The 24,946-nt window shown below is 30.9% G+C and overlaps 3 protein-coding genes and 1 non-coding gene across 5 annotated transcripts; 1 reads left to right on the top strand and 3 right to left on the bottom strand.

Moving 5' to 3' along the window:
- Positions 1–1,235: 1,235 nt before the first annotated feature.
- LOC106771857 (LEAF RUST 10 DISEASE-RESISTANCE LOCUS RECEPTOR-LIKE PROTEIN KINASE-like 1.2) lies at positions 1,236–9,822 on the bottom strand. Its single transcript, XM_022785746.1, is given in 8 exon segments — positions 1,236–2,212; positions 2,600–2,860; positions 3,126–3,173; positions 3,580–4,164; positions 4,833–4,867; positions 4,869–5,070; positions 7,134–7,141; positions 8,716–9,822. Coding segments are annotated over 8 exon segments (2,868 nt in total). The 5' UTR covers positions 9,483–9,822; the 3' UTR covers positions 1,236–1,250.
- TRNAL-CAG lies at positions 6,894–6,974 on the top strand. Its single transcript has one exon. It is a non-coding gene; the product is annotated as a tRNA-Leu (tRNA).
- A 5,651-nt stretch (positions 9,823–15,473) lies between the features above and the next one.
- Positions 15,474–19,681, bottom strand: LOC106771858 (LEAF RUST 10 DISEASE-RESISTANCE LOCUS RECEPTOR-LIKE PROTEIN KINASE-like 2.1). Of its 2 annotated transcripts, XM_014657857.2 has the most exons (4): positions 19,548–19,681; positions 17,172–19,438; positions 16,866–16,904; positions 15,474–16,682 (listed from the first exon to the last, which is right to left on the bottom strand). In XM_014657857.2, the coding sequence occupies exons 2-4, from the start codon at positions 17,995–17,997 to the stop codon at positions 15,571–15,573; spliced, it is 1,977 nt and encodes a 658-aa protein (XP_014513343.1). In that variant the 5' UTR covers positions 17,998–19,438; positions 19,548–19,681; the 3' UTR covers positions 15,474–15,570. The 2 variants fall into 2 exon arrangements, with proteins under 2 accessions (XP_014513343.1, XP_022641458.1); XM_022785737.1 differs by lacking the exon at positions 16,866–16,904.
- Positions 19,635–20,949, bottom strand: LOC111242403 (LEAF RUST 10 DISEASE-RESISTANCE LOCUS RECEPTOR-LIKE PROTEIN KINASE-like 1.2). The gene is made up of 2 exons (XM_022785744.1): positions 20,698–20,949; positions 19,635–20,225 (listed from the first exon to the last, which is right to left on the bottom strand). Exons 1-2 carry the CDS (start codon positions 20,860–20,862, stop codon positions 19,635–19,637), a joined length of 756 nt encoding a protein of 251 aa, XP_022641465.1. The 5' UTR covers positions 20,863–20,949.
- Positions 20,950–24,946: the final 3,997 nt, after the last annotated feature.

The raw sequence follows: 24,946 nt of genomic DNA, 5'->3' as shown, positions 1-24,946 counted from the left end.
CGTCGAAGCTTTTTTTTTTTTTTCATTTTTTATGAAAACTTACATGTCTAAGAGAGTATGAAATAAAATTTAGTCTTCTCAACTACATTACCAAAATCTTAATTTTAACAACAATTAGTCTTTTTTATGAAAATTATGTTCAACCAAAATTTAAAAACATTTTTCCTTTTTAAATAAAATAAATAAATGTCTAAGTAAATTACTATTATATTATTTGTTTGCATTGAAAATATTTTTAATGCAATAATATTCATTTTAATTATTATATTATTCATTTTACATAGTTTTTAAAATAATGTTTCTTTATTTCTATTGTTTATAACTTACTATAAAAAAGTAAATTTTAATTTATATTTTTCATATTCTCTATAGATCCAACTACAAAATGTTAAAAATTTTACATTAATTAAAAATAAGAAGAGATTATAATATATAAATTGGTGTAAATATTATTTTTATTTTATAAAATTGAATTAAATTTAATATCAAAATTTTTTCTTGGTTAAGTTTACCATGTTATCTACTATTAAGTCGTTATTTACAATCTATTAATGTGTAGGGTCTATTAAAAACACTATGGCTCTAATTAGTCAAGAAAAATAATTTGTGAAAAATAAAAACTTAGACTATAAAAGCTCGGCTTAAAATAAGAAAAAAATAAGTTTGGGTTTTTACCAAAAAAGAAAACTCTTGTATGTGTTTCTTTTTGAAATGATAAATTGGACTCTAATCTTGAAATAAAAACAATTTGTTTAACTTTATATTTGTTTTAATATATCATTTGTTCTAATAAGAGTATAATTTGTGATAAAAAACAATTTGTTTAATTTTATATTTGTTCTAATAAATTATTGAGTTTATGGATTTTTTTATATGATATTTTAGTTTTTCATTTTAATCCAATGTGATAGACTTAAAAACACAATTCCAAACAATTTCTCTATTCTCTCATAATTTTTTTTCAAAAAATTACATTGCTAAATTTTCCATAAACAATGCCTGTTTCTAAAATCCAGTGAACATTGTAAACAGTCCAAACTTGGTGCCACTAACTTATTTTTTTGTGGTATCTTTGTACAGAATTTTCTAATATTTATATGTACTGATGCATCCTCATCTTAACTCTCTTGCCGGACAACAATGTGCTCTATAAGTAATCATTCTCTCTCTTCACAATTAAACAAGTGTGACTGAACTAATAATGAGTATGGTAAAATGAGATTATCAAGAAACAATGACAGAGCAAGTGATTAACCACTTATATTAGGTGTAGTACATTTACTTTCCCATTTATCAGTGACAGTGTCAGGGGAAGTAGGATTCCTGTTCTTCAACAGTACAGCTTCATCCCACTCCGGTGAAGCCGGTGGTGGTGAATGTACACGACTTTCTGCAACTCCTCCGTTATCAACATCTATCTCATCCTTCCCACTCTCAATTCTCTGCAGTTCATGCAACACCTCATCCATCGAAGGCCTCAACTCCTTTTCCCTCTGCAAACACTGTAAAGCCAACCCTGCCATTGAAACTATCATCCCCTTAACCCTACTGTCCGAATCAAAACCAAGGCAAGGATCTACAAGCTCACTAATTGCACTTTCTTGAATCTTCCTAACTGCTAGATTTGACAAGTTAACCTCATCCCTACTCCTGTTCATATCAACAGCAGGCTTGGATGAGATCAGCTCAATAAGCACAACCCCAAAACTATACACATCACTCTTAATAGTCAGCTGGTAGCAGCTATAATATTCAGGGTCAAGGTAACCCGGGGACCCTTGCGGAGCTGTGGAGACATGCGTTACATCGTTTGGGAAGTCTCTTGAAAGACCAAAATCTGCTACCTTAACACAGAAGTTGTTGTCCAGGAGAATGTTGTTTGTTTTCACGTCGCGGTGGATGATGTCTGAGGCGTGTAGATAAGCCAATGCAGTGGCAGTTTCTATGGCAATTTTCATACGTGTAGGCCATGGTAGCAAGCCAGGCTTGGATAATCCACCGTGGAGATGACATGCTACGGTGCCGTTTGAAATGTATTCGTACACAAGTAGGAGTTCACGGCTGTGCCGTGAAGTGCACCCGTAGAGTGACACTAGATTTTTGTGACGCAACCTTGTGAGGATTTTAACTTCGTTCATGAACTGTTCTACTCGCCTCCAATTGTGCTCGTATAACCGCTTCACCGCAACTTCCCTTCCATCCGGGAGTTTCCCTGCATTTTCATTTCAGGGTCTAAGTGTTGCAATATGAATTACATGAGAAATATTGATTAGTTCTACTAATTTTAGCTTAAGAAAAAGCTAGCTTTATTTTTTTCTTTTTAATTTTTCTCTTACAGATGTTTATGAATAAGTCTGTCCAAGCACACACTGTTATGTATTAACTGTTTAATTCTTCTTCACACTTTCAAAGTCCTATCCTATCCAATTTTCACTTTACATGTAATGTGATCAATTTTTCAGAGATCAAAGTTCTGGACCATGGACATGTTGAAATTGACCAAGACCAATGAACGCGTAGTACAAGTTCTCAACTATACAATAGCATGCTGTGTGCCAAACTATCAATGAATTGTGTGGTGTTCGATAAAGTAGCTTACCATAGTAGACAGTACCGAAGCCTCCATCTCCAAGTTCCTGAGCATGGTCGAAATTGTTTGTCACTTCTTTAAGCTGCGCGTAAGAGAAGAGTGGAACTCCAAAGTATTCGGCACTATTTGCTCGAAAAGAAATCGAGGAGGAATCAGAATAAGAATCTCTTGACTTCAGTTGTCCGCCTGAGGTAGCATGTTTTCGTTTGCGGAGTAGAAGGAAAAACAACAACCCAATTAACATCATGCATGGGACTCCAATGCCTAAACCTGTGAAAAGAGCCCAAGGGAAAATATCAATTGAAGATACTGGGAGACGCAACAAAGTGCATGACTGCTGCTACTTTCCTGAGACATTGAAATTAGCACTCATAGAGCTATACAAAATTTTAAAGAAGTTTTCATCATTCTGGGTAGAAAAAAGAAATCTGTAGATCCTCTTTATTCACACACTGATGAACTTTGACACTCAGGACCAACGATTTTGAAATCACATTTTGAAAAGGAATATCAAGTTATGTAAACAGTTCTTTACCTAAAGCCAGTTTGACCTTCCAACGCGACCTTTTTTCCGAAGCTGCAGCTATTCCAACAAACATTTTAGCAAACAACACAGATTTGAAGTGCGGAGATACATTTATGCAGAGATAAATATAGCACGTTAATTGTGGGTGTTGCACCAAAAACATTAGACATTAGACAAGCAATAAAAGCAACTAAGCTCTTTCAATCTAAGTGTACTAAATTCTAGATTTGAAATTTTAAAACGAGAGAACATGGATTAGGAACATCATCAAGGTCACTTCTCTTGAGCTGTTTGATTCTGTTTATGATATAGGAGAAGGAAGTGGGCCAGGGGAAATTTACAGAAAAGTAAACTGTGAAAGAACATCTAAGAACCTACAATGCGGAAAGCGGATAAAAGCAACAAGTATTAGTGCATTGCATTCGGGGATGCTTGTGTTTCCAGGGTTTTTGTTGTAGTATACCATTGGCACAACAAAATTGCTCTCTGCTGTCTAGTTGACACTGCCCTCCTTTGCGATAGTGGCAATCTGAACATTGATCTGTTAATGTTACTGTAACAGTGACATCGCCAGTTAAGAAAGTAAATGGGTCATTGGCGTCAGGCACGTCTTTAATTGGAAGCAGGACCCTTTTACACGCTTTCAAAGAACTCTGAGACGCATCCTCGTCTGTATTGAAGTGGTTGTAGTAGATACCGTAGCCAAGGCACCCATTATACTTGCTCATATTTATATTTGTGACATTGAGGGTGTTGTTGCACAAGAACAGACTTGCGCTGTATGCCAATCTAAAAGCAGCAAAGCGAGATTTAAGAGGAAGAGTATAACTGTTTGTGAAAGCTTCACAACTTCGGTTCTGCAGAAGGTCATAAAAATGTTCGTCTCTAAATTGAAAAGTTGTGAGACGGGTAGTAGGGCTACTAAGAAGCTCATGTATGTTTACAACCTGAACCCAACTTCCATTTGCTTGTACTTGGACAGATTTGGGCTCATGCGGATTATAATCATCACAATTTCGTATGGACAAGAAGCCACAGTCGCGGCGTCCAGTTATAGTAAAAGGGAAAGTGAGATTGCCAAGATATCCACAAGGAAAGGAAGGTGGACACCTTCCATGGTCCCCGGCCGCCAAGAGAAGTGGCATAAACTTAGAAAACAAAAGCAGTAATAGGAATCCATGAACCGGACTCATGCTTCTTCAATCGCACACTACGTCTGTGAGAAAAATAGTACAGAATTCATATCCGATTTGATTATCCAAACTGAGCAGAAGTTTGTCTCACTTGCTTTTATACTCTTTCCAATATAACACCAGTGGAAGCGCCTGATACGTCAGTTGAATTAGAAAATGACTAGGAATTCGGGGAATACTCCTCGAAAAAGTTTCCAGGGAAGAGGGAGTGTGAAACCAAGACAATTACACATACATACATATCTGGAGAGGGAGACCAATTCTTGCGACTTTGGACACAAGCACAAAGACTTGACTTGTCTGCTTATTCCTTATAATCTCTTAACGTACTCTGCTTCAAAAGCGAAACTTGTCTTTGGTCCTGGAGGCTCTAAACCGTGTATGAGACGCAAAGCATAATGAAAAACACTTGTGTGCATCATAATGAAGATTAAAAAAATATCACAAGTAGTCCAGAGGAGTTGGGAAATGCAGTGGGACCAACGAGGTTGAAACACTTAAAAGAGGTAGGAAAAAAGAGTACTAAATGACGTTGAAAGAGTGTAAGAAATAATAAGAGAAGGTTAAGGAAATGTTAAGTCCTTTTAAGCGGTTAGGTTCACACTTTACTTCAACGTGACCAGTCAACGAGGCCAGAGAGAAAACGCGTTCGCTGTCATAATCACTCAATTCAAATTTCTTGCCACCTACCCTCCTTCTTTCTGCTGTTTCCAGTTTCAAACACTCTCTGTGTGAACTAATGAAAGTTTTTGGCTTGCAAACTACCGTTTACGATAATGTAATACTCACTACTAAAAATCAAAATCAGATTTTCATTACATGAATCAACCGAGTTGTTATCACATGAGTCTGATTAATTTTGGTTCTCTGGCCACTTTATAATAATGAGATAACTACAGATCTAATTAAGCCTTGTATCAGTTATCATGTTACTTTCTCTGGTAATCTGCTTTTTGTGTCCACAGACATAAATGGAAAGAAAAGTCTCTTTATTTATCCTTTTCAAGTGACTTGGCATCTTTTACCATAGTGTGAGACAAACATTTTCCACTTATCATGTATTATTTATTTGCTTCCCAATTTCATGTTTATTTTACAAGGTCACATCTTATCTAACCGAAAAAAATTTATACCTTACAATACCAATTTCAATTTAAAACGTCAATTCCCTTAGGGTGACTTTATTCCCTTAGGGTGACTTTTTTTCCATTTTTCAAATATTTGTTGCCATCTTTCTTTTGTCACAAAACTTCTCTATTCTTCCTTTGGATCTCTCTTCATTTCACACACCACAGGGATGTGAAACAAATTGTTTTAGTTTTTCCAAGACTTGAAATTATTTATTTGCTTATAATGTAAACTCCATTTTTTTAATGTTCAAATTTGTATGCTATGTCCTCATACTCCACAGTTTTGACATGTCTCTCCCGAAAGGAGAGGCAAAAGACTTTGACATGGGACTCGCAATAAAATTGGATTAGCAACCTTTGAGTAGGGATCAGCCATTCTTATTGGTAGTAGCAGTAGCAGGATACTATATAAACTACCCTAAGAAACACGTTGCTTTGAAGATTTTATACCCAACCTCCAAACACATTAAATGCATAAACTTTAGACCTAATATATCTAACTTATAAGCAGGGTTCCTTTCTAAAAATTAAAGTGAAATTATCACCTACTTGTTGTGAACTGTGACTACGATATCTCATAGTCATCACAGAATAATTACGTGAACAAAGTAGTCTTCACAAAAAGGTGTTAGATAAGTTCAGCCACTATCCCATTAAGATGGAGTAATATGGGTTGGTGTATTTTAATAATAAAAAAAACAAAATTACTTCCCTTAAAGACTGTACAATCATCTATATATATCCTAATTTTGGTTTTTCTCCAAAATTTATATATTTTTAATTCTTTAATTTGTATCTATGAATATTTTGAAATTTTATCAGTTTTGTTAATTAATATGTTATCACTCAAATTTGATAAGTGTTTTTGGTTGCTATTCAATCCCCTAAGTATTGGTGTATTTCAATTCCTTATTGCAATAGCTTGCAAACAAACAAATTGTGAGGTAAGAGAAAATTTCTTTGAATTTAAAATGAAGTTGATGATGATGGGCATAGAAAGCTACTGACTGTTATAGGTATTGAAATTATTAAGTTTATGTCGTACGATGTGTGGTTTAAATTGAATGATATTGTGTTTTTCATTAGTTTTGAATATGATATTTGGTTAAAATAGTTAATTTTAGTTGTATTGATGTAGTAAAAAATCGTGTATATAAAAGCAATTGAAAAATGTATTACAAACTATGTAGATTATGCAGAATTGAATCTTTAAAATACAATTGAATTTTAGCAATTTGTTATTATTTGTTTACTTGGTTTTTTAGTATAAATTGAAAAACAATCTTATTTTAATCTTTTAAATTTTTAATATTTAAAATAAGTCTAACTCAATCTCTCAACTTAATAACTTTAAATTAAACTGATTTCTTCTTCGTTTTTGTTTTTCTTACTTTTTTCTACTGTTTACTCATATTTAGTGTTTGAAATATTATCGATCAAGTACTAGCAAATGGGTCAAGATGGCCGAGTTGGTCTAAGGCGCCAGTTTCAGGTACTGGTCCGAAAGGGCATGGGTTCGAATCCCATTCTTGACAATGAATTTTGTATTTGAATTTTTATAAAATTAATAGTTCGAATCCCTGCTTAATAGTGGCCCATTGTAGTAACTTCAGCCCATTATTGCGAAAATGACAGTTCAACATTCGATAAAGTTTAAAAACATCCAGCCCAATCCAAACCCTTAATTCTTTAACATACTATACTTCTCTGAGAAATGAAACACGAATTACAATACAAATATAAAGTCCAATGCACAACCAAAAATTTTTATGACCTCTAAAAATAATATGTAGAAAATAAATATTTTTAATTATATTTTTGACATTAAGTCAAATTTTCGGCATCTTGTTAGGTTTTAAAAGCTTATTGTCAAAAATAATGAATAGAAATAACAAATTGGTACAATTAATGAAATTTAAAGCTTATTGGCTTATTCGAACAAATAAATAATATATTGTATATATAAAAAGTCATATGATCCATCAAATTGGTTTTTTCGCAGCAAAAAAATAGTTTTTATTTGAATTTATATAAAAAAAAAATAGTTTAAAAGTTGTAATTTTATTTGTACGGTTATTCTTTTTCGTTAGTACAAAATCTAACTTTTTCAAAATACAAAGTAAGATTTTAATAGCCGTAATTGTGTTTTAGTAAGTTTCTAAAATAAAAATAAATAAATAAAATGTTTGATGAAGTATATAACCTTGAAATATTCTATTAATATCATCATATTTCGCAATAATATAACCCAGAGCTAATATATGCAATGAAAAATAGCCAATAGCAGCCCCATCCTAAATAATTGACAATGCATCAATGAAAGAAATTTAAAGCCCAAGCATTGGAATATTCAAATTATTTTATAAGTCAACTATTTTATAGATACAGAAGTAACATTTTTTTATTTCAAAACTGTACCGACATTATTAATTATTGCTTTTGGTACATGTGCTGACAGATTAATTTAAGTTATAACAAAGACAAATAGTGTTTTTCATTAACAATATTATTATACTAATTAACACGTCATTATGGCTTGACTAAGTACTTTGTGTATTTATTTTCACTTAGTTTTTTTAGAGACGTAGCCATCATTTTGAAGATTGATTAGGTCCTTTCCTTTTACCAACCAAACTGAAGTAGTATTTTAAACCTTCAATACAGAAGAAAGAAAATTGATTTTTTTGACATTAGGTAAGCCATTTGACAGTCTATTTTAGAAGGAAAACAGTTATGTAAAATGTAAAGTACTGCATTTGTAAAAGAAAATAAAAAATAATGTCAAATTTGTGTAAGTTTTTTGGACGTCAAAATAAGAAAAAATGAAAGAGGGGAGCTCTCCATACTCCCAATTCTGCATTTTTGTATGACACAGACAACACACTGCAAACATACATCACTTTTCTATTCTTTTGGAGTGTTCCACTGTCGTTTTAGAGAGGAAATTCACTTTTGGAACATGCTTAATTATCCTTAAAAGCATGTTTGTGTATTGAATCTTAGTTTAAAAACTAGGTTTTGTAAATGTAAACTATTTGCAACTTTGTTAAATCTTTAAATTTAATTCCAAAATTATATATTCTAGTAGTCTGTATAGATAATTTCCTATTAACACTCCTGTTCATCCAGCCATTGCAATTATGCAGTTTCAATACAGCTAACATGTAGTCCCTATTTAGTTGGGATCTCTTTCGATCAAATAATGCAATCCATTTTCTATTTTCATGATAAAAATAAATTGGAAAAGTGCAAAAGGTTAAGCAGAAGAAGAGTGACTGACCTGGATCATCCGCTCCACATTTGGCAGAATGAACTCTGTCAGTGCAATAACACNTGAAANCGTACATATCTGAATCNAAACCGCACCTCCCTCCGGTGCTGTTGCAGACGCTGCAGTTACTCGCAGTCCACGACAGCAAAAATCCTTTGCTCAACGCTTCAGCAACGCCTCCTATTCCATCTTCCACAACCGTATCCACCACCTCACCCTTGCAATTCTCTCCCACAACGCTTATATTTTCATCTCTTTTATCCAATGCCAAAACGGAACTCGTCTCGTTTTCTGCAGAACAGCCAACTCTGTGTTCGTGAAGCGAAGGTGCGTCACAGCCGTAGAACAACACCATGTCTGTTTGATTCGGAGCAACACGGAACACGTTAGTAGGAGGAAGAGTGAGATTCTGAGTTGGAAGAAGACAACCTGTGGTGGTGTTTGATTGGAAAGTTGAGAACGCGGCATTGGAGAGTCGCAGGGACTGGTTTTGGTAGAAGATTTGATGAATGAGGTATTGGGTTTGAGAGAGATTGAGGATAGGGAAGCCATGTAGAGAACAAGAGATTTCAAAACCAGGGCTCCCACAGTAAGGTTCTTGCGTTCCTTTGATGTAAAAAGGAAAGCTTATCGATTGGTTGCTGTTGGGGCAGGTTTTGGGTGCACATGCAAGGAATTTAGGGTCGACTTGAGAAGAAGTGATTTGGGCGAGGAGGTAGAAGATTATGATGTAGGAATTGGTGATAAAAAATTGGGCGTTTTGGTTTATCATCTTTGAAGGTTTTGTTTGTTGCTGTGGATGAAGATGATTGAAGAGAATTGGTTATACGAAAAATTATGAACAGTTGGATTACGGCCGCCTAAGGCGAAGGGATTTGACTTTGAAAGTTGGAATTGGGAGTGGATGGTTCTGACAAATCTTTGAGTGAAAAAGAATTGTCCAGTTGTCTCTGCCTCTTATCTCTGAATTCATCATCTCCACATACAATACAATGACCAATTTTAAAAAAGAAGGGAACAAGTTGAAAATGTTGACCCCATTCCCCTCTCTCTCACCATTTTAATTCATTTCCACTTGCATTTCGCTACATGGCTCCATTGCAAACGTTAGAGACAGCGAGAGAGAAAGATAAATGACATTTAATTGTTCTGCTAATCTTGAAAACAAAAATCCTTGGTCAAGTAAGTTTATGTATAATAAATCATATAAAATAGAGATAAACATGGATGGTTTATGGTTTGACACTAATGTTTTATATTCAAATTTTGTGTTTTGGTTTTAATAATTGACTTCCAGTTTGTAGATAATTTTTACTTGATGTGAAATTTTCATTTTGATTAAATAATCATTTATCCAATAAAATATTGTATTTGTATACATATAAGTTTTATAAAAAAAAAAACACGTGAGAAATAGAAATGGTGGTTGAGATGGTAAAGGAAAACGGTGTTACAAAAAGTATTATAAAATAATGTTACGTTAAAGATTTTTTTTATGAATTATCTCCTTTTGATCTAATTTCTTAAATTAATTAAAACGGTGATAATTAATTTGACCTGATTTGTTAATTTGTGGGTAATATATGATCAGTATCGCATTAACTCGAGTAGAAATTGCAATGCAGAAAGGAAAAAGTTTATTTAACAACTTTTTTTTGACAACACATGTGTGAGAGTTTATGATTGGTTCGTTTTAAATATTTTCTCAAAATAAATTCAAACATACACCAATGAAATAATGACACATATTTTGTTGTCAAAAAATAGTTATTAAAATATCATTGTCCATACAGAAAAGACAGAAAACTACTATATTATCGAAAAACCCAAAAGATCTTTGTGCAGATCATCTCTTCCTTTATAGAATTAATTGGTTCATCCTTTACCACAATAATTAAACTCCTTTATAAGAAATCATATTGGGTTCAGCAATTTTAGTTGATGGTGAGATTAAGGATATTTTTATTGGATTTGTGGGCCAAATCTGAAGTGGTGTGGCACTTTAAATATGCCTTAGCCTCTCGGCCTGAGAAAGTAACTAACAATTGAACCGGGCCTCTGACTAGTGTATAAATTGAGGACAATCAATGACACACATTTGACCCAAAACAATGGAAAATCAAATGATACAGATGCGTAAGAAGACAAAACTCCTCCTCCAATATTTGATCCCATCAAAGGGGTCCTTTGATACCATAATATTCCTCGTCTTCGAAATCTTATATCCTAAACTAATATAAAAAACCAAAATGATAATTATAAAAAACAATAAATTTAGTATGTTATGATCTTTTATTTATTTTTATGATATTCCGTAACTCTCAATTAAAAAGAAAAAAAAAAAGTTGTCTTTCCATCTCCTTTTCTTGAAATCATTCATTTTCAAACACGTCTTAGTGTTTTCGGCTAATCACGAAATTGGACGTTACAATTGCTTGGACCATAAATTAAAGAAAAAGGTTATTGAGTCTCCACATTCAAAGCAATCTCTGATTTCACAGTGATTATGGGTTGGGCTTTGTACACTATTTTGTGTGTTGAAGTTGTTAATTTTCTAAGTATGAATTTTCGTTATTTGACTTCACACTATATATGCTGTTTTTCTGTTGACAAATGAGGTAAAAATAACAGTTTAATTTAGATTATTAGGAAATTACATATGATTTAAAAATGAGTCAAAAGGAGGCGAAGTCCGAGAGGGTATATTTGCTGAAAATTAGATGGTTGAAAACTGATGAATATGACTGATGCGAAGAATAAAAGTGGCATGGTCATGGTGGATCTTGTGGGTCTTCCCACTAGCATTTCATTTCCATTTTCCACCACAATTTCTCCCAACACGACCACACTCACAAACATCTATCAAAAACATCTATCAAACTCTCCTTTTCTGCTTGCAAAATTACTGTCCTAGCAATTCAATTTGAAGCTACAACAATTCTTAAGTCATGTTGTCGGTGACCGATAAACGGAATATTTATTTCACACAGAAAATATATCTTACATTGTAATTTTTCACCGCAACGAAATCAAAGTCATTAAAAATGTGTGACAGTTAGAATTCAATTGGTTTGCGCTAAAGGCTCAATCATTAATGACCCAATAGTTTGGTTAGCTATGACCTAATCAAATTTTGTGGAACAAATTTACCTTTCCAACGTGACTACTGTTCAAAACAAATGATACAAAAAAAATGTTTAATATGTAAAATAAAAGTAAAAAACTATAATGTATTTATATATCTATAGTATTATGTAAACAGATTCACTTTTTTTTCTGTTCATATTTAATTTTAAATTTTATTATATTAAAAAAGTATAGATTTTTTTTTTTAAGTTTTATCTTAAAAAAAATATAAATTTAAAATATAATTTGATTTGCTAATAATTTTCTTTGAATAATTTGTTTATAAATAAACCTAAATAATTTATATTCGTATTACTAATTTTTAACTTTACATTAAGTTTCTTATTACATATTTCCACCTACAACCATATTATTGTTTAATTTTATTTTTCTAACTTATTACACACACAAAAATTATTATATAATTTTTTTAACCAGTTAAATATATATTTTCAAAATTAATTTTACAATAAATAACCGTAATTACAGATACTTTTTTCTATTATCATAATTACAATTATATTAAATTCTTATTTATTATAATCACTCTTAAAATTTGTGTTCTCGATTAATTTATAAATATTAAATTAAATATATTTTTTAAATTTATACTTACATCGGTTGATAAAAATTTTAAAATTTTAATAAAGGAATTTATTATAAATAAATAAGTAAATAAAAAAATATAGTTATAAAGCCACACAAAAATGTTGCTAAGAAATTGTTACTAAAAAATATAATTGCAAAAACAGATCACTTGCAAACTTAGAAAAAAACGGGATGAGAATTCAGTTTATAGAAAACGAAATTGTACTTGAACAAAAAATGGAGAAAAAATAATTATCTAGTCACATTAATAAAGTTCAAAAGTGATTTATAACAAGAAAAAAATATCCTGATAAATATTAAAAAATATATTATGTATAATTTTCATTCTTATATATATATATATATATATATATATATATATATATATATATATGTTTGCTAATTTAGGTAAAGAGTTTTTTTAGTAGATACATTTTAGAAAAGTGTACCAAATTTTAGGTTACAAAAAAGTTTCAATTAAAAAAAAAACAACTTTAAATCTAAGAGTATTTTAATAATTTTAAAATTTAATTTAAAATAAAAATTGGTTATTTCTCATTCTGATTGGTCCACGTGAAAAGTTATTACGTTTTATTACATATTTTTTAAAAGGAAATTATTTTTTAAAATAAAAATAAAATAAAAGGTATTTATTTTTTAAAATAAAAGGTATTTATTTTTTAAAATAAAAAATAAAATAAAAGATAATAACTACTCATTCAGAATGAGAAATAACTATTATTTATTATTTATTTTAAATTAAATTTTAAAATTATTAAAATATCCTTAAATTTAAAGTTGGTTCTTTTTTTTTAACAGAGACTTTTTTGTAACCTAAAATTTGATTCACTCTGCTAAAATGTATCCACTAAAAAAACTAAATTAACAAACTCCATATATATATATATATATATATATATATATATAATAGAAAATATAGGTAATTGTTATTTGTTTAATCTATATATAAACTCATCAACCATTTTTTTTCTTTTATTATTGCTATTATTATTAAGAAATTAATTTTAAATTTAACTCAATCTTACAAAATTAATTTATAAAATGATGTTTGATTCATTTATATATAACAAATTTGTTTTTATTTGTACTCAACGTGATATTTCTGACATACTTCTCTTGTTAAGTTATATACATCTTGTAATGAGTTTTTTAATATAGTAAAAATTATATATAGAATTAATCTTCCTTAAATATACAAATAGAGTATTCTATTTATAATATAAGAAATATACCTTAAGCCCAAAATACAAATACGGAATAATAAGAAACAGACCAAAGATAAAAATAATATATCTAACGTTCATTCTTAAGTTGGTTCATACATTTTAGACGGGTTTATTCATATACTAATTAGATAAAGTATAGCGAAAAACATTATACGAATTATTCTATACATTGATTATATGAGTTTAAGAATATACATTATACGATTTCATATATTGATTGTACGAGTCTTGTAACACACACTAAACGAGTTTGTCAATGCATTAATTACACTTAGAAGAGTATGTTGATATGCATATTAGATGAATCTATTAATACATATTAAACGACTTTATCTATTATATTATTAAGCAAGTCTTGCAATATGTATTACATAATGTTGAAAGTCTTATATCGACTAGAAATAAGATCAATTTATAATATACAAGTGGGTGTAAATATCACGTTACAAGCCGGTTCTGTGAAGTTAAATTAAACTCAAAGTCTAATTTTTTTAACACATAAGTTTGTCATATGTACTAATTTATATTTATATTTATATTCAACTCTATATATTTATACTGATTCTTCGTAATTTTAGACAATCTACTTTATTCTTTTACGTATTTTATTTTTTATATTTATAAAAAGTCTATAATTATTTTTATAAATATATTAGTTTCATAAGATAGATTTGTTCAAAACTTAATTATAAATTTAAAAATATTTATTATTTCTTTTATGTCTAATATTTTTAAACAAACATTAATTACCTACGAACTTAAAACTAAGTGTGGTCTAAAACTATATACAAAGTGAGCCACTAAAAAAACACTTGATAATATTTACAATTTTATTTAGTATATGCATAAATATTAAAATAAAAAAAACAACTATTTCATATCAATACTGAATAATATAGTCAGTTCATTTAACTTTAAATTTCGTAGATAATATATATAGAGAGAGAGACACGCACACTAGTATTTTGATATGCGTAACGCACAAGATTAGTTTTAAGATTATTGAATTTTGTTTTTATTAAAATTAAAAGTAAATCAAGAATTTAAATAGTGATGAAACATATGATTTAAGGAAGAGACCGTAACTGAACAATATTTTATATTCGATAAAAAAATATTAATTTTGACGTACAATAATTTTGAATTTTGCATGAAATATTATTTGTGATATTCTATTATTTACTTTATTTTGAGTTTAGTAATGATGTCCATATTTAATTTGTTTTTGTTTGTTATTTTATATAATATTTTAAAATTTATCATCATAATGTGAAAGGTGTTCAGGCACATTAAAAAAGTTCACAAAAAAGGTTTCATTTCACAATTTATCTATTTTGAATTTCAAATAAAAATTTATTACTACAATTTTACAATGATTTTTAATTTCAATTTTAAATTTAAATTTGGTTACCACATATTTAAAATTTCAAAAATCTGAATTTTAAAAAAGAATTGAGATTGAAATGGTCAGTTATTTTTTTATCTTCTAAAGTGTTAAAAAAATTATAATTTTCAATATTCCATGTTATTGAAATTATGTATATTATGATTCGACTATAATAAATATATTGAAAATATCTGTTGCTTATAAATATAAAAATATTTTATCACAATTAAATTGAAATAAATAGTTTTGGAACAAAAATTTATTGAATAATATTAATGATAATATGAGATAAACAAGCTAAATATACAAAGCTTAATTTTAATATAAAAATTAAAAGTTCAAAAAATTAGTTGATCATAAATAAAATTAGTAAACAAAATGCAGCAACGAGTATTCTAATAAAAAAGATCTCCACTGACTAAATAAGACACTAACATGATTAAAAGACATATAAGAAATAAATATATTTGTTCTAACAAATTAAAAGTAAAAAATAATTGTTTCTGACAAAGCTATAGTGTGTCCTGTGACAAATGAAGCGGAGATGGTGAAGGAGAAGACAAAAACGGTTTAGGCGGAAGTTCCAATAATTCAACTTTTTTCTCTAACATTTCTACCACGCTACTTATTGTTGGTCGACTTGAAGGGTGGGTTTGTATGCACCACAAACCTACCACTGCCATTTTCCTCATCATTTTGTCATCACCTTCATTCCTTACAATTTGTAGATCAAGCTCTTGATTTGATTCAAGACGATCGTAAATCCAATGAGGAAAATACAATTCACTTGAACGATCGACTTCAACCTTTATATTCTTTCTTCCTCCAACCATTTCCAAGATCATCATTCCATAACTGTAAACATCCGATTTATGTGACACGGCGCCAAAGTTTCTGCAGAAAACTTCTGGAGCAATATAACCTGCAGTTCCCCTTGCACCAGTAATTGATACCGCACTTTCTCTTGTTGGACATATTTTTGCAAGTCCAAAATCTGAGATTTTGGGGCTAAAATTCTCATCCAGTAATATGTTGTGAGGTTTTATGTCAAAATGCAAGATTCTAGTGTTGCAACCTCTGTGTAAATACTCCAATCCACGAGCAATGCCAATTGCAATGTTATACATTATCTGGCAATCCAATTGATGAGTAACCTGTAATGGATTTTTGTCTTGATATATGAACTTGTCAAGAGATCCATTAGTCATAAACTCATATATCAGAGCACGTTTAGAACCATCAAAACAAAATCCTAGGAGTCTGACAACGTTAACATGTGAAGTTGTACTAATACTTGCGACTTCATTGATAAAATCTTCTCCGTTGCCTTTCGATTCAGCTAAAATCTTTACTGCAACAACACGTCCATCATGTAACTTCCCTTTATATACGGTACCGAAGCCTCCTTGCCCCAACTTGTTTTTAAAAGAGTTGGTCATTTTCTTAATCTCTGAATAATTGTGCCTAGTTATAGGAAGAGGTCCGTGTTCCTTCAAAATCTTCTGAATAACATGATGGGTTGGGTTATCCCTCCGAAACAAAAGAGACGAGGGAAAGATCTTTGTCCTAAACCAACAAGCCAAGACCACCACCACTACAACTCCAACAACCCCCACTGCCAAAGCTGGACAATTTATATAATATCAAAGGAAAATGTATAGCGTAAGTAAAATGTTAAAGACTATTCTCTTTAATACTTGAAAGTTATATCTTGTACCATGAGAAAAAAGAATTTATAAAATAATTAATTTTCAGAATGTAGTAATAAAATAACGAAATTGAATTGAATTTGTCTGTAGTGTTCTACCTATTTTCACCATTGTAGCGCTGTTCTTATTGGTTATCCCTGCAGAAGACAAACAAAGATATCTGACCGAACGAGATTGAAGGAAGAAAACGAACATCAATATACTCATAACTTAGTCAAAAAGGAACCTCGGCCAAATAATCGAGGCCCAATAGCTTAGTCAAATAGGTGAATTTTACCCTGGAGCTTTAACTCCGAAACACAAAACAGGATATGGAGAAGGATTCGCCCAAACATATTTAATTCGCTTATGCAACGGTCATTTTGTGGGAGGTATGTTCATCAAAAGAGAGAAAAGTGACTGACCTGGATCATCCGCTCCACATTTGGCAGAATGAACTCTGTCAGTGCAATAACACCTGAAAGCGTACATATCTGAATCGAAACCGCACCTCCCTCCGGTGCTGTTGCAGACGCTGCAGTTACTTGCAGTCCACGACAGCAAAAACCCTTTGCTCAACGCTTCAGCAACCCCTCCTATTCCATCTTCCACAACCGTATCCACCACCTCACCCTTACAGTTCTCTCCCACAACGCTTATATTTTCATCTCTTTTATCCAATGCCAAAACATAACTCGTCTCGTTTTCTGCAGAACACCCAACTCTGTGTTCGTGAAGCGAAGGTGCGTCACAGCCGTAGAACAACACCATGTCCCTTTGATTCGGACCAACACGGAACACGTTAGTAGGAGGAAGAGTGAGATTCTGAGTTGGAACAAGACAACCTCTGGTGGTGTTGGATTGCAAAGTTGAGAACGCGGCGTTGGACACACGAAGGGACTGACTTTGGTAGAAGATATGATGAACTAGGTATTGAGTGTGAGAGAGATTGAGGATAGGGAAGCCATCTGGAGAACAGGAGATTTCAAAACCAGGGCTCCCACAGTAAGGTTCTTGCGTTCCTCGAATGTAAAAAGGAAAGCTTATAGATTGGTTGTTGTTGGGGCAGGTTTTGGGTGCACATGCAACGAATTTAGGGTCGACTTGAGAAGAAGTGATTTGGGCAAGGAGGAAGAAGATGATGATGGGAAAACAGAAGGGTTTGAGGATAAAAAACTGGGTGTTTGGGTTTATCATCTTTGAAGGTTTTCTCTGTAGCTGTGGATGGAGATGATTGAAGACTGAAAACATAACTATGAACAGAGAGAAAAAGGAGTTGTATGTTCTCTCCCTCTTGACTTTCAATTGAATTAATTATCTCCACAGGCAGAGGATAGGATAAATAATTATGAACAGAGAGAAACTTAAAGCTTATTGGCTTCTTTGAACAAATGAATAATATATTGTATAAATAAAAAGTTATATGATCGATCAAATTGGTTTTTTCGCAGCAAAAAAAAAAAACAAATTTTATTCGAATCTATGTAAAAAAAAATTGGTTTAAAAGTTGTGTTTGTACAAGCATTTTTATTTGTACGGTTATTTTCTTCGTTAGTACAAAATTTAACTTTTTTAAACTACAAAATAAGAGTTTAATAGTCTTAATTCTGTTTTAGTGAGTTTCTAAAATATAAAAAAAATAAAATAAAAATTGATGAAGTATATAATCTTGAAATATTCTATTAATATCTTCATATTTCTCAATAATATAACCCAGAGCTAAAATATGCAATGAAAAATAGCCAATAGCAGACCCATCCTAAATAATTGATGATGCATCAATGGTGGAATTGAAAAGAAATATAAAACCCAAAGAGCTGTTTGGAATATTCAAATTATTTTATAACTCAACTATTTTATAGATACATACAGAAGTAACTTTTTTATTTAAAAACAAAGGATATTTCTTTATTAGAAATGGTACCCTCCAATAGGCAACTTCAACAAGTTGACCACCTTCAAGTAAACATACTATTAATAATCACAAACTTGCATAACCAATTGAGCTATAAACATAAACATCTTTTCGGAACTCCTGGTGTTAAATACAACAGGTTAGTTGTCTGATCGGTAAGGAAAAAAAAAGTGTTGATGAGTAAATGAACCTAATAAGTATTTTTTATTTTATTTTATTTTATTTTTCACTTACTTTTATATCAGTTTATAAATTTTATTTTCCTTTTCTCCAAACATATTTAAGTTTCTACTTAGTTTTTATTTATTTATTTATTTTTCTCCTCGTTTCCAAACATGTCATTACAAACATTTATATATTCCTTCAACAAAATGGTGCTCTCATGACCATGATAATTGTCATAAATACTTAATTCTTAAAGACGTAACTTAGTTATTTATTTAGAGTAAGCCAATCTAACTGTAAGATTCCAAGTAATTGGTTTTTCGCTTTTTGAGAGGTTACATCAAGGTTTTCTTTTTTTTTCGTTGTTAGACTTGTTAAGAAGAAAAACTTTGAAACAGAACTATTAGACAGTCAAATACAAATTAGGAAAACTTATAGTTGTTATGTGAAGGATTCGCCCAAACATATTTAATTCGCTTTATGCAATGGCCAATCTTTGGGAGGCACGTTCATCAAAAGAGAGAAGAGTGACTAACCCGGATCATCAATTATGAAGTTGTTTTCATCCAGCCATTGCAATTATGAAGTTTCGGTAAAGCTAACATGTAGTCCCTATTTAGTTGGATCTCTTTCGATCAAATAAATGCAATCCATTTTCTATTTTCACGATAAAAATAAATTGGAAAAGTGCAAAAGGTTAAGCAGAAGAAGAGTGACTGACCTGGATCATCCGCTCCACATTTGGCAGAATGAACTCTGTCAGTGCAATAACACTTGAAAACGTACATATCTGAATCAAAACCGCACCTCACTCGGTGCTGTTGCATGGGGTGCAATTACTCGCAGTCCATGACAGCAAAAACCCTTTTCTCAACGCTTCATCAACCCCTCCCGTTCCATCTTCCACCACCGTATTCACCACATCACCCTTGCAACTCTTCGCCATAAAGCTTATATTTTTATCCCTTTTATCCAATGCCAAAACGGAACTTGTCTCGTTTTCTACAGAACACCCAACTCTCTGATCGTGAAGGGTAGATGCGTCACAGCCGTAGAACAACACCATGTCCGTTTGATTCGGAGCAACACCGAATACTTTAGTAGGAGGAAGAGTGAGATTCTGAGTTGGCACAAGACAACCCCTGGTGGTGTTTGATTGCAAAGCTGAGAACGCGGCATTGGACAGTCGCAGGGACTGATTTTGGTAGAAGATTTGATGAATGAGGTATTGGGTGTGAGAGAGATTGAGGATAGGGAAGCCATCTAGAGAACAGGAGATTTCAAAACCAGGACTCCCACAATAAGGTTCTTGCGTTCCTTGGATGTAAAAAGGAAAGCTAATAGATTGGTTGTTGTTGGGGCAGGTTTTGGGTGCACATGCAACGAATTTAGGGTCGACTTATTGGGAGTTTATGTTTTCATGGGATTACTGTCTAAATACAGTGATCCTGGCTTTTTTAGTTAGAACAGTTTAGATACGTTTTCTGTTAGGATATTTCTTTACCAAAACTCTATATATAGAGCTTTACTCTTTCATTTTGTAACAACACAGAACATTTTCATAGTAATGAAACGATATTCATTCTCTAAAGATAAGTTTTAAGCTTTCGACTCTTACCTCAGATCTTCTCTTTCTTTCTTCTTCTCTTCGGTCTTCTTCGACGCTTTTCATCCAGCGTCCACCTCCTCTTGCTCCGATCCAGTTTCTCCATGGAAGCACCGAGAGCTTTCTCTGCTTTCTCTCACGACAGGATGTCAAGTCGTCCAGCAAATATCTGACACTATGAAGCTTCTAGCGAAAGCTTAAGTTTCGCGTATTGGTTTTGGTCTGAAGATCGTTTTGGGCCGCACCACTTGGACAGGCCCAATCTTTGAGAAGAAGTGATTTGGGCAAGGAGGCAAAAGATGATGATGTAGGAATTGGTAATGGAAAAAAGGAGGGGTTTGAGGATAAAAAATTGGGTGTTTTGGTTTATCATCTTTGAAGGTTTTCTCTCTAGTTGTTGATGGGGGAGATGATTGAAGACGGAAAACATAATTATGAACACGGAGAAAAAGGAGTTGTATATTCTCTCCCTCTTCACTTTCAATTGAATTAATTATCTCCACAGACAAAGGATACGATAAATAATTATGAACAGAGAGAAATTTAAAGCTTATTGGCTTATTTGAACAAATAAATAATATCTTGTATAAATAAAAAAGTTATATGATCGATCAAATTAGTTTTTTCGCAGCAAAAAGTTCTTATTTGAATTTTATATAAAAATAATAATTTAAAAGTTGTGTTTGTACAACTATTTTTATTCGTACGGTTATTCTTTTTCGTCAGTACAAAATTTAACTTTTTAAAAATACAAAATAAGAATTTAATAGACTTCATTGTGTCTTGGTAAGTTTCTAAAAAAAATGTTTGATAAAGTATACAACCCTGAAATATTGTATCAATATCTTCATATTTCTCAATAATATAACCCAGAGCTAAATATATGCAATGAAAAATAACCCAGAGCTAAATAGGCAAATTATTCAACAAGTTGACCAACTTCAAGTAAAAAAAAAAATGTTTTGCCAGCCCGTTACTTTCTAAGTCTCCTTTAATTGTACATTATGAAATACGAATATTAATGGGTTTTAAATTAAGTTATCTGTGATCCTACTACTTCTTCACTGATCTTGACTACAAAATTCTACACCTGATTTTATTTTTAAAAGGTACTTTAAAGAATTAAAAGAAAAAAGTTATATTTAAATTAATCTGAATCTCGATTTTTAGGTGATATGAAATTATTTGATATACAAAAATAAAATCAGAAACTATAAATTATATTTGCATGTAACATTATCTTAAATTTATTCATAATAGGTTCCTTATATAATTTTTATAATTTAACTTGTGCTTAAATTAACTTTAACTTAAAAAAAAACTTCACTTTTATTTCCTATAAATATAAATAAATTTGTTCAGACATAAAAACAGTAAAAAAATTGTGTCGAAGACACTGTAATAGAAAACTATTTATGTTAATTCACATTTTTTTTTGTCAATTACTTATCAGCTCCTGCGTCTAAATTTTTTGTACCATGTAATAAGTTAACTTAAAAAATTTGTCTGGTGCAAAGAAAATAGAGTATAGTATATTTCTTCTTGTTGTCAAATTCTGTATTTCTTTGTTAGAACACATCTAGTTTTCTCCTCTATTTTTTTATTCTGAGGAGAACTTAAATAAATAAATAAATAATAGAAAAACCCTCCCTTCCATTCCTTTGAGAAATTTCCGACTTCGAACTATCTTCATAATTTTTTAAAAGATCTATTGTAGGTTTTGTGCTATATCTTCTCCAAATTATGTCATCCACACGAACCTCAATATTATATGTCACCTCCAAATTTATGTATATCGAGGGACAATTTGAGCTGACGAATATTTATAGGATCATGAATTTTGAGTGGAGTAGGAGTATCTCACATTTCCTTCTTTTTTTTTATTTTTAAATTATGAAGACTGGTTTTTTCTTCTTTTCTAAAGGTTTATCTCACATCAGATTTTTTATTATTTATAGAAATGTGATAGTATGTTTAAAAAGTTTTCAGTTAATTTTGTTTTTAATATTCGGTACCTCTTAATTTAGAAGTGAAAATTTTCCTTACGTTATCTTTTCATTAAAGATTTATTCTGTGACAGCAGAGTGTTTTTGGGTAGTCAAAATTGGAGGTGACATATAATGTTCATATTGTAACACCCGGGAACTTACAGGGACTGTTGACTGTCCCCACACATCACCACGAGACTTTCCAGTGTGTTCCCAGAATTTCTCCAGGCTAAGCACGCTTAACCATGGAGTTCTTATGGGTTAGGCTTCCGAAAAGTAAATGCATTTTGGTGATATGGGTAGCCAAATCAATTCATTTAAGATATTCTTCAACTGTATAGTTCCATACCTATACAGTATCCAGATCCCTCTCATTCCGGTGTATGTTCGATTCGTCCATGTGCCCCTTCCACTCGAAACCTGCCAGGAACCGCTCCTTGTCTGTGCCCCCTGCATCATGCTTCTTGCACCGGCGATCACTCCCCGCCCTCGTCAGTGCCCGAGTGTCACACATATTGCGTGGACTTTGTAACTAAGATTCATACTAAATTTTAGACCTCTTTTTCATTGCTTTTGCTTTCACATATTATTATTACAAAAAATTACTTCGTGTTTGTATAATTGTAAGTTTGTTCATACCAATGAATCTGAGGGAGTTATTTTTGTTTTTATTTATCACAGGGAGGAAAGTGATGACACATAAATGTGATAAAAGAACTTGTGAAGTTGGTACATTGACAAATAAAGGAAAAGTCAACTAAACAGATATAAAAAAATGCAATTATCCTTTCTTTTATATTGCGTCCTCTTGGTGTGTAGCTATGTTTTGGATAGGAAAGTTATTAAACTTCTTTCATGTTTGGAGCACCAAATTATTCCAATATACTTAATAATTTCAAATCACTTAAAAATAATAATGAAATTCGAATCATAAAAATAAATATTAATATTTTTCACAATTTAGTTATAAATAGTTTATATTTTTTAGATGTTTTTTATTTATTTAATAGATTGTTTTTATTTATTTAATTTTAAAATAGTTAAATTTAAATACAAAAGGGGTAAATTTTAAAAATCAATTAAGTTTAAATAAAATGATAACTATATGTATAAATATAAATATATGAATTATTTTTGTGATGTGAAATATATAAAATATATTAAAATATTTTAAAATTATTTAAAATTAAATATTATTTTATATATTTAAAGAAACTGAGAGAAACGATACTCTTTTATTTCTTCTAAAATCTACCATTAAAAATAGGGATGAAGATAATTGTTCTTTAAAAATAAAATAAAATAATCAAACTCCACTCACTCTTACTATCATTAATTAGTTAATAGTTAATATTATGGATTAATATCTTGTTTTTTTTTTTATCTCAATGTAATTCTCATGTTTATTAAAGAGAATTAATGCAGTCTCTTTTATTAAATTAATATTACCATAGAATATGATAATTTGATGCATGGATAAGACGGAACACACAAAGCATTTTCACTCTTTTTTTTATCTCTTTCCTTTTATTTTTATTTAGAGGCCCAAAATTATATATATATATATATATATATATATATATATATATATATATAAACAAATTGTCACGAAAAACAAAAAGGAATAGTTTATAAATTAAAAATTATGACTTAATAATTGAGACTACTTAATAATAAGTGAAAAACAGTTTTGCAAAAAAGAGAAGATACATAATAATAGGTTATGCATAAATAGAACATCATAATATTTTTTTTCAATTAAAGACTTACAATTATAAATAATTTTAGGTATAAATATATAAATCTCCTTGTAAATTTACCTAAATGTGCAAATGAGTCAAGGTTTGCTGTGTCCCTGTATGAATATGACCGGTGCAAAAAATAAAACTGGAGTCCTTTTCGGACCACCACACATTCTCCAAACACACCCACGTTCAAAAAATCTTCCATCAAATTCCATCGGTGGTTACTCCCTGTACCTCCCCAATTCCAATCCCCACCCCCCAATTTTTTTTGGATATTTTTTTAAATACAAAATTAACCTTTATGTATTTTTTATTTTTACCGTTTTACCCCTATTTACTAAAGTTAACTTACCCTACTTCTTTTACACTCTGTCTCAGTAAAAACATACAGAGATTCCTCTCCTTCGTATTCCCACCCCCACCCCCACCCCCACCAAAGCTTTCATTTTTGAAATGCTCTCACTCTCCCAATCCTTCTTTTTTTTTTAAACGTATGTAATGTGTAGGATTGAGTAGCTTTGTTTGTTGATATCTGGTTGAGATTGGTCTGCTGTTGAGTTATGTTGAGTTCTGTGTCATCTCTGTGCTGTGTGCATTGAAGAAGAAGACGTCCAGGCACTGAAACGGATGTCGATATCCGTCGACGGATGTCGACATCCGTTTCCTATTTTTATTTTTTTAGTTTATTTTATAAGTAATTATATTTTAACTTTTTATTTTCAATTAATTTTGTTACGTTTGTTTTAATTTTTTTGTTTTATTAGTTTATTGTATTTATAAT

This window comes from Vigna radiata, chromosome 8 (assembly GCF_000741045.1).
Source record: "Vigna radiata var. radiata cultivar VC1973A chromosome 8, Vradiata_ver6, whole genome shotgun sequence".
Lineage (NCBI taxonomy): Eukaryota > Viridiplantae > Streptophyta > Magnoliopsida > Fabales > Fabaceae > Vigna > Vigna radiata.
The sequence above is the reverse complement of the archived record's forward strand: the minus strand, read 5'-3'. Positions and strand labels throughout refer to the sequence as shown.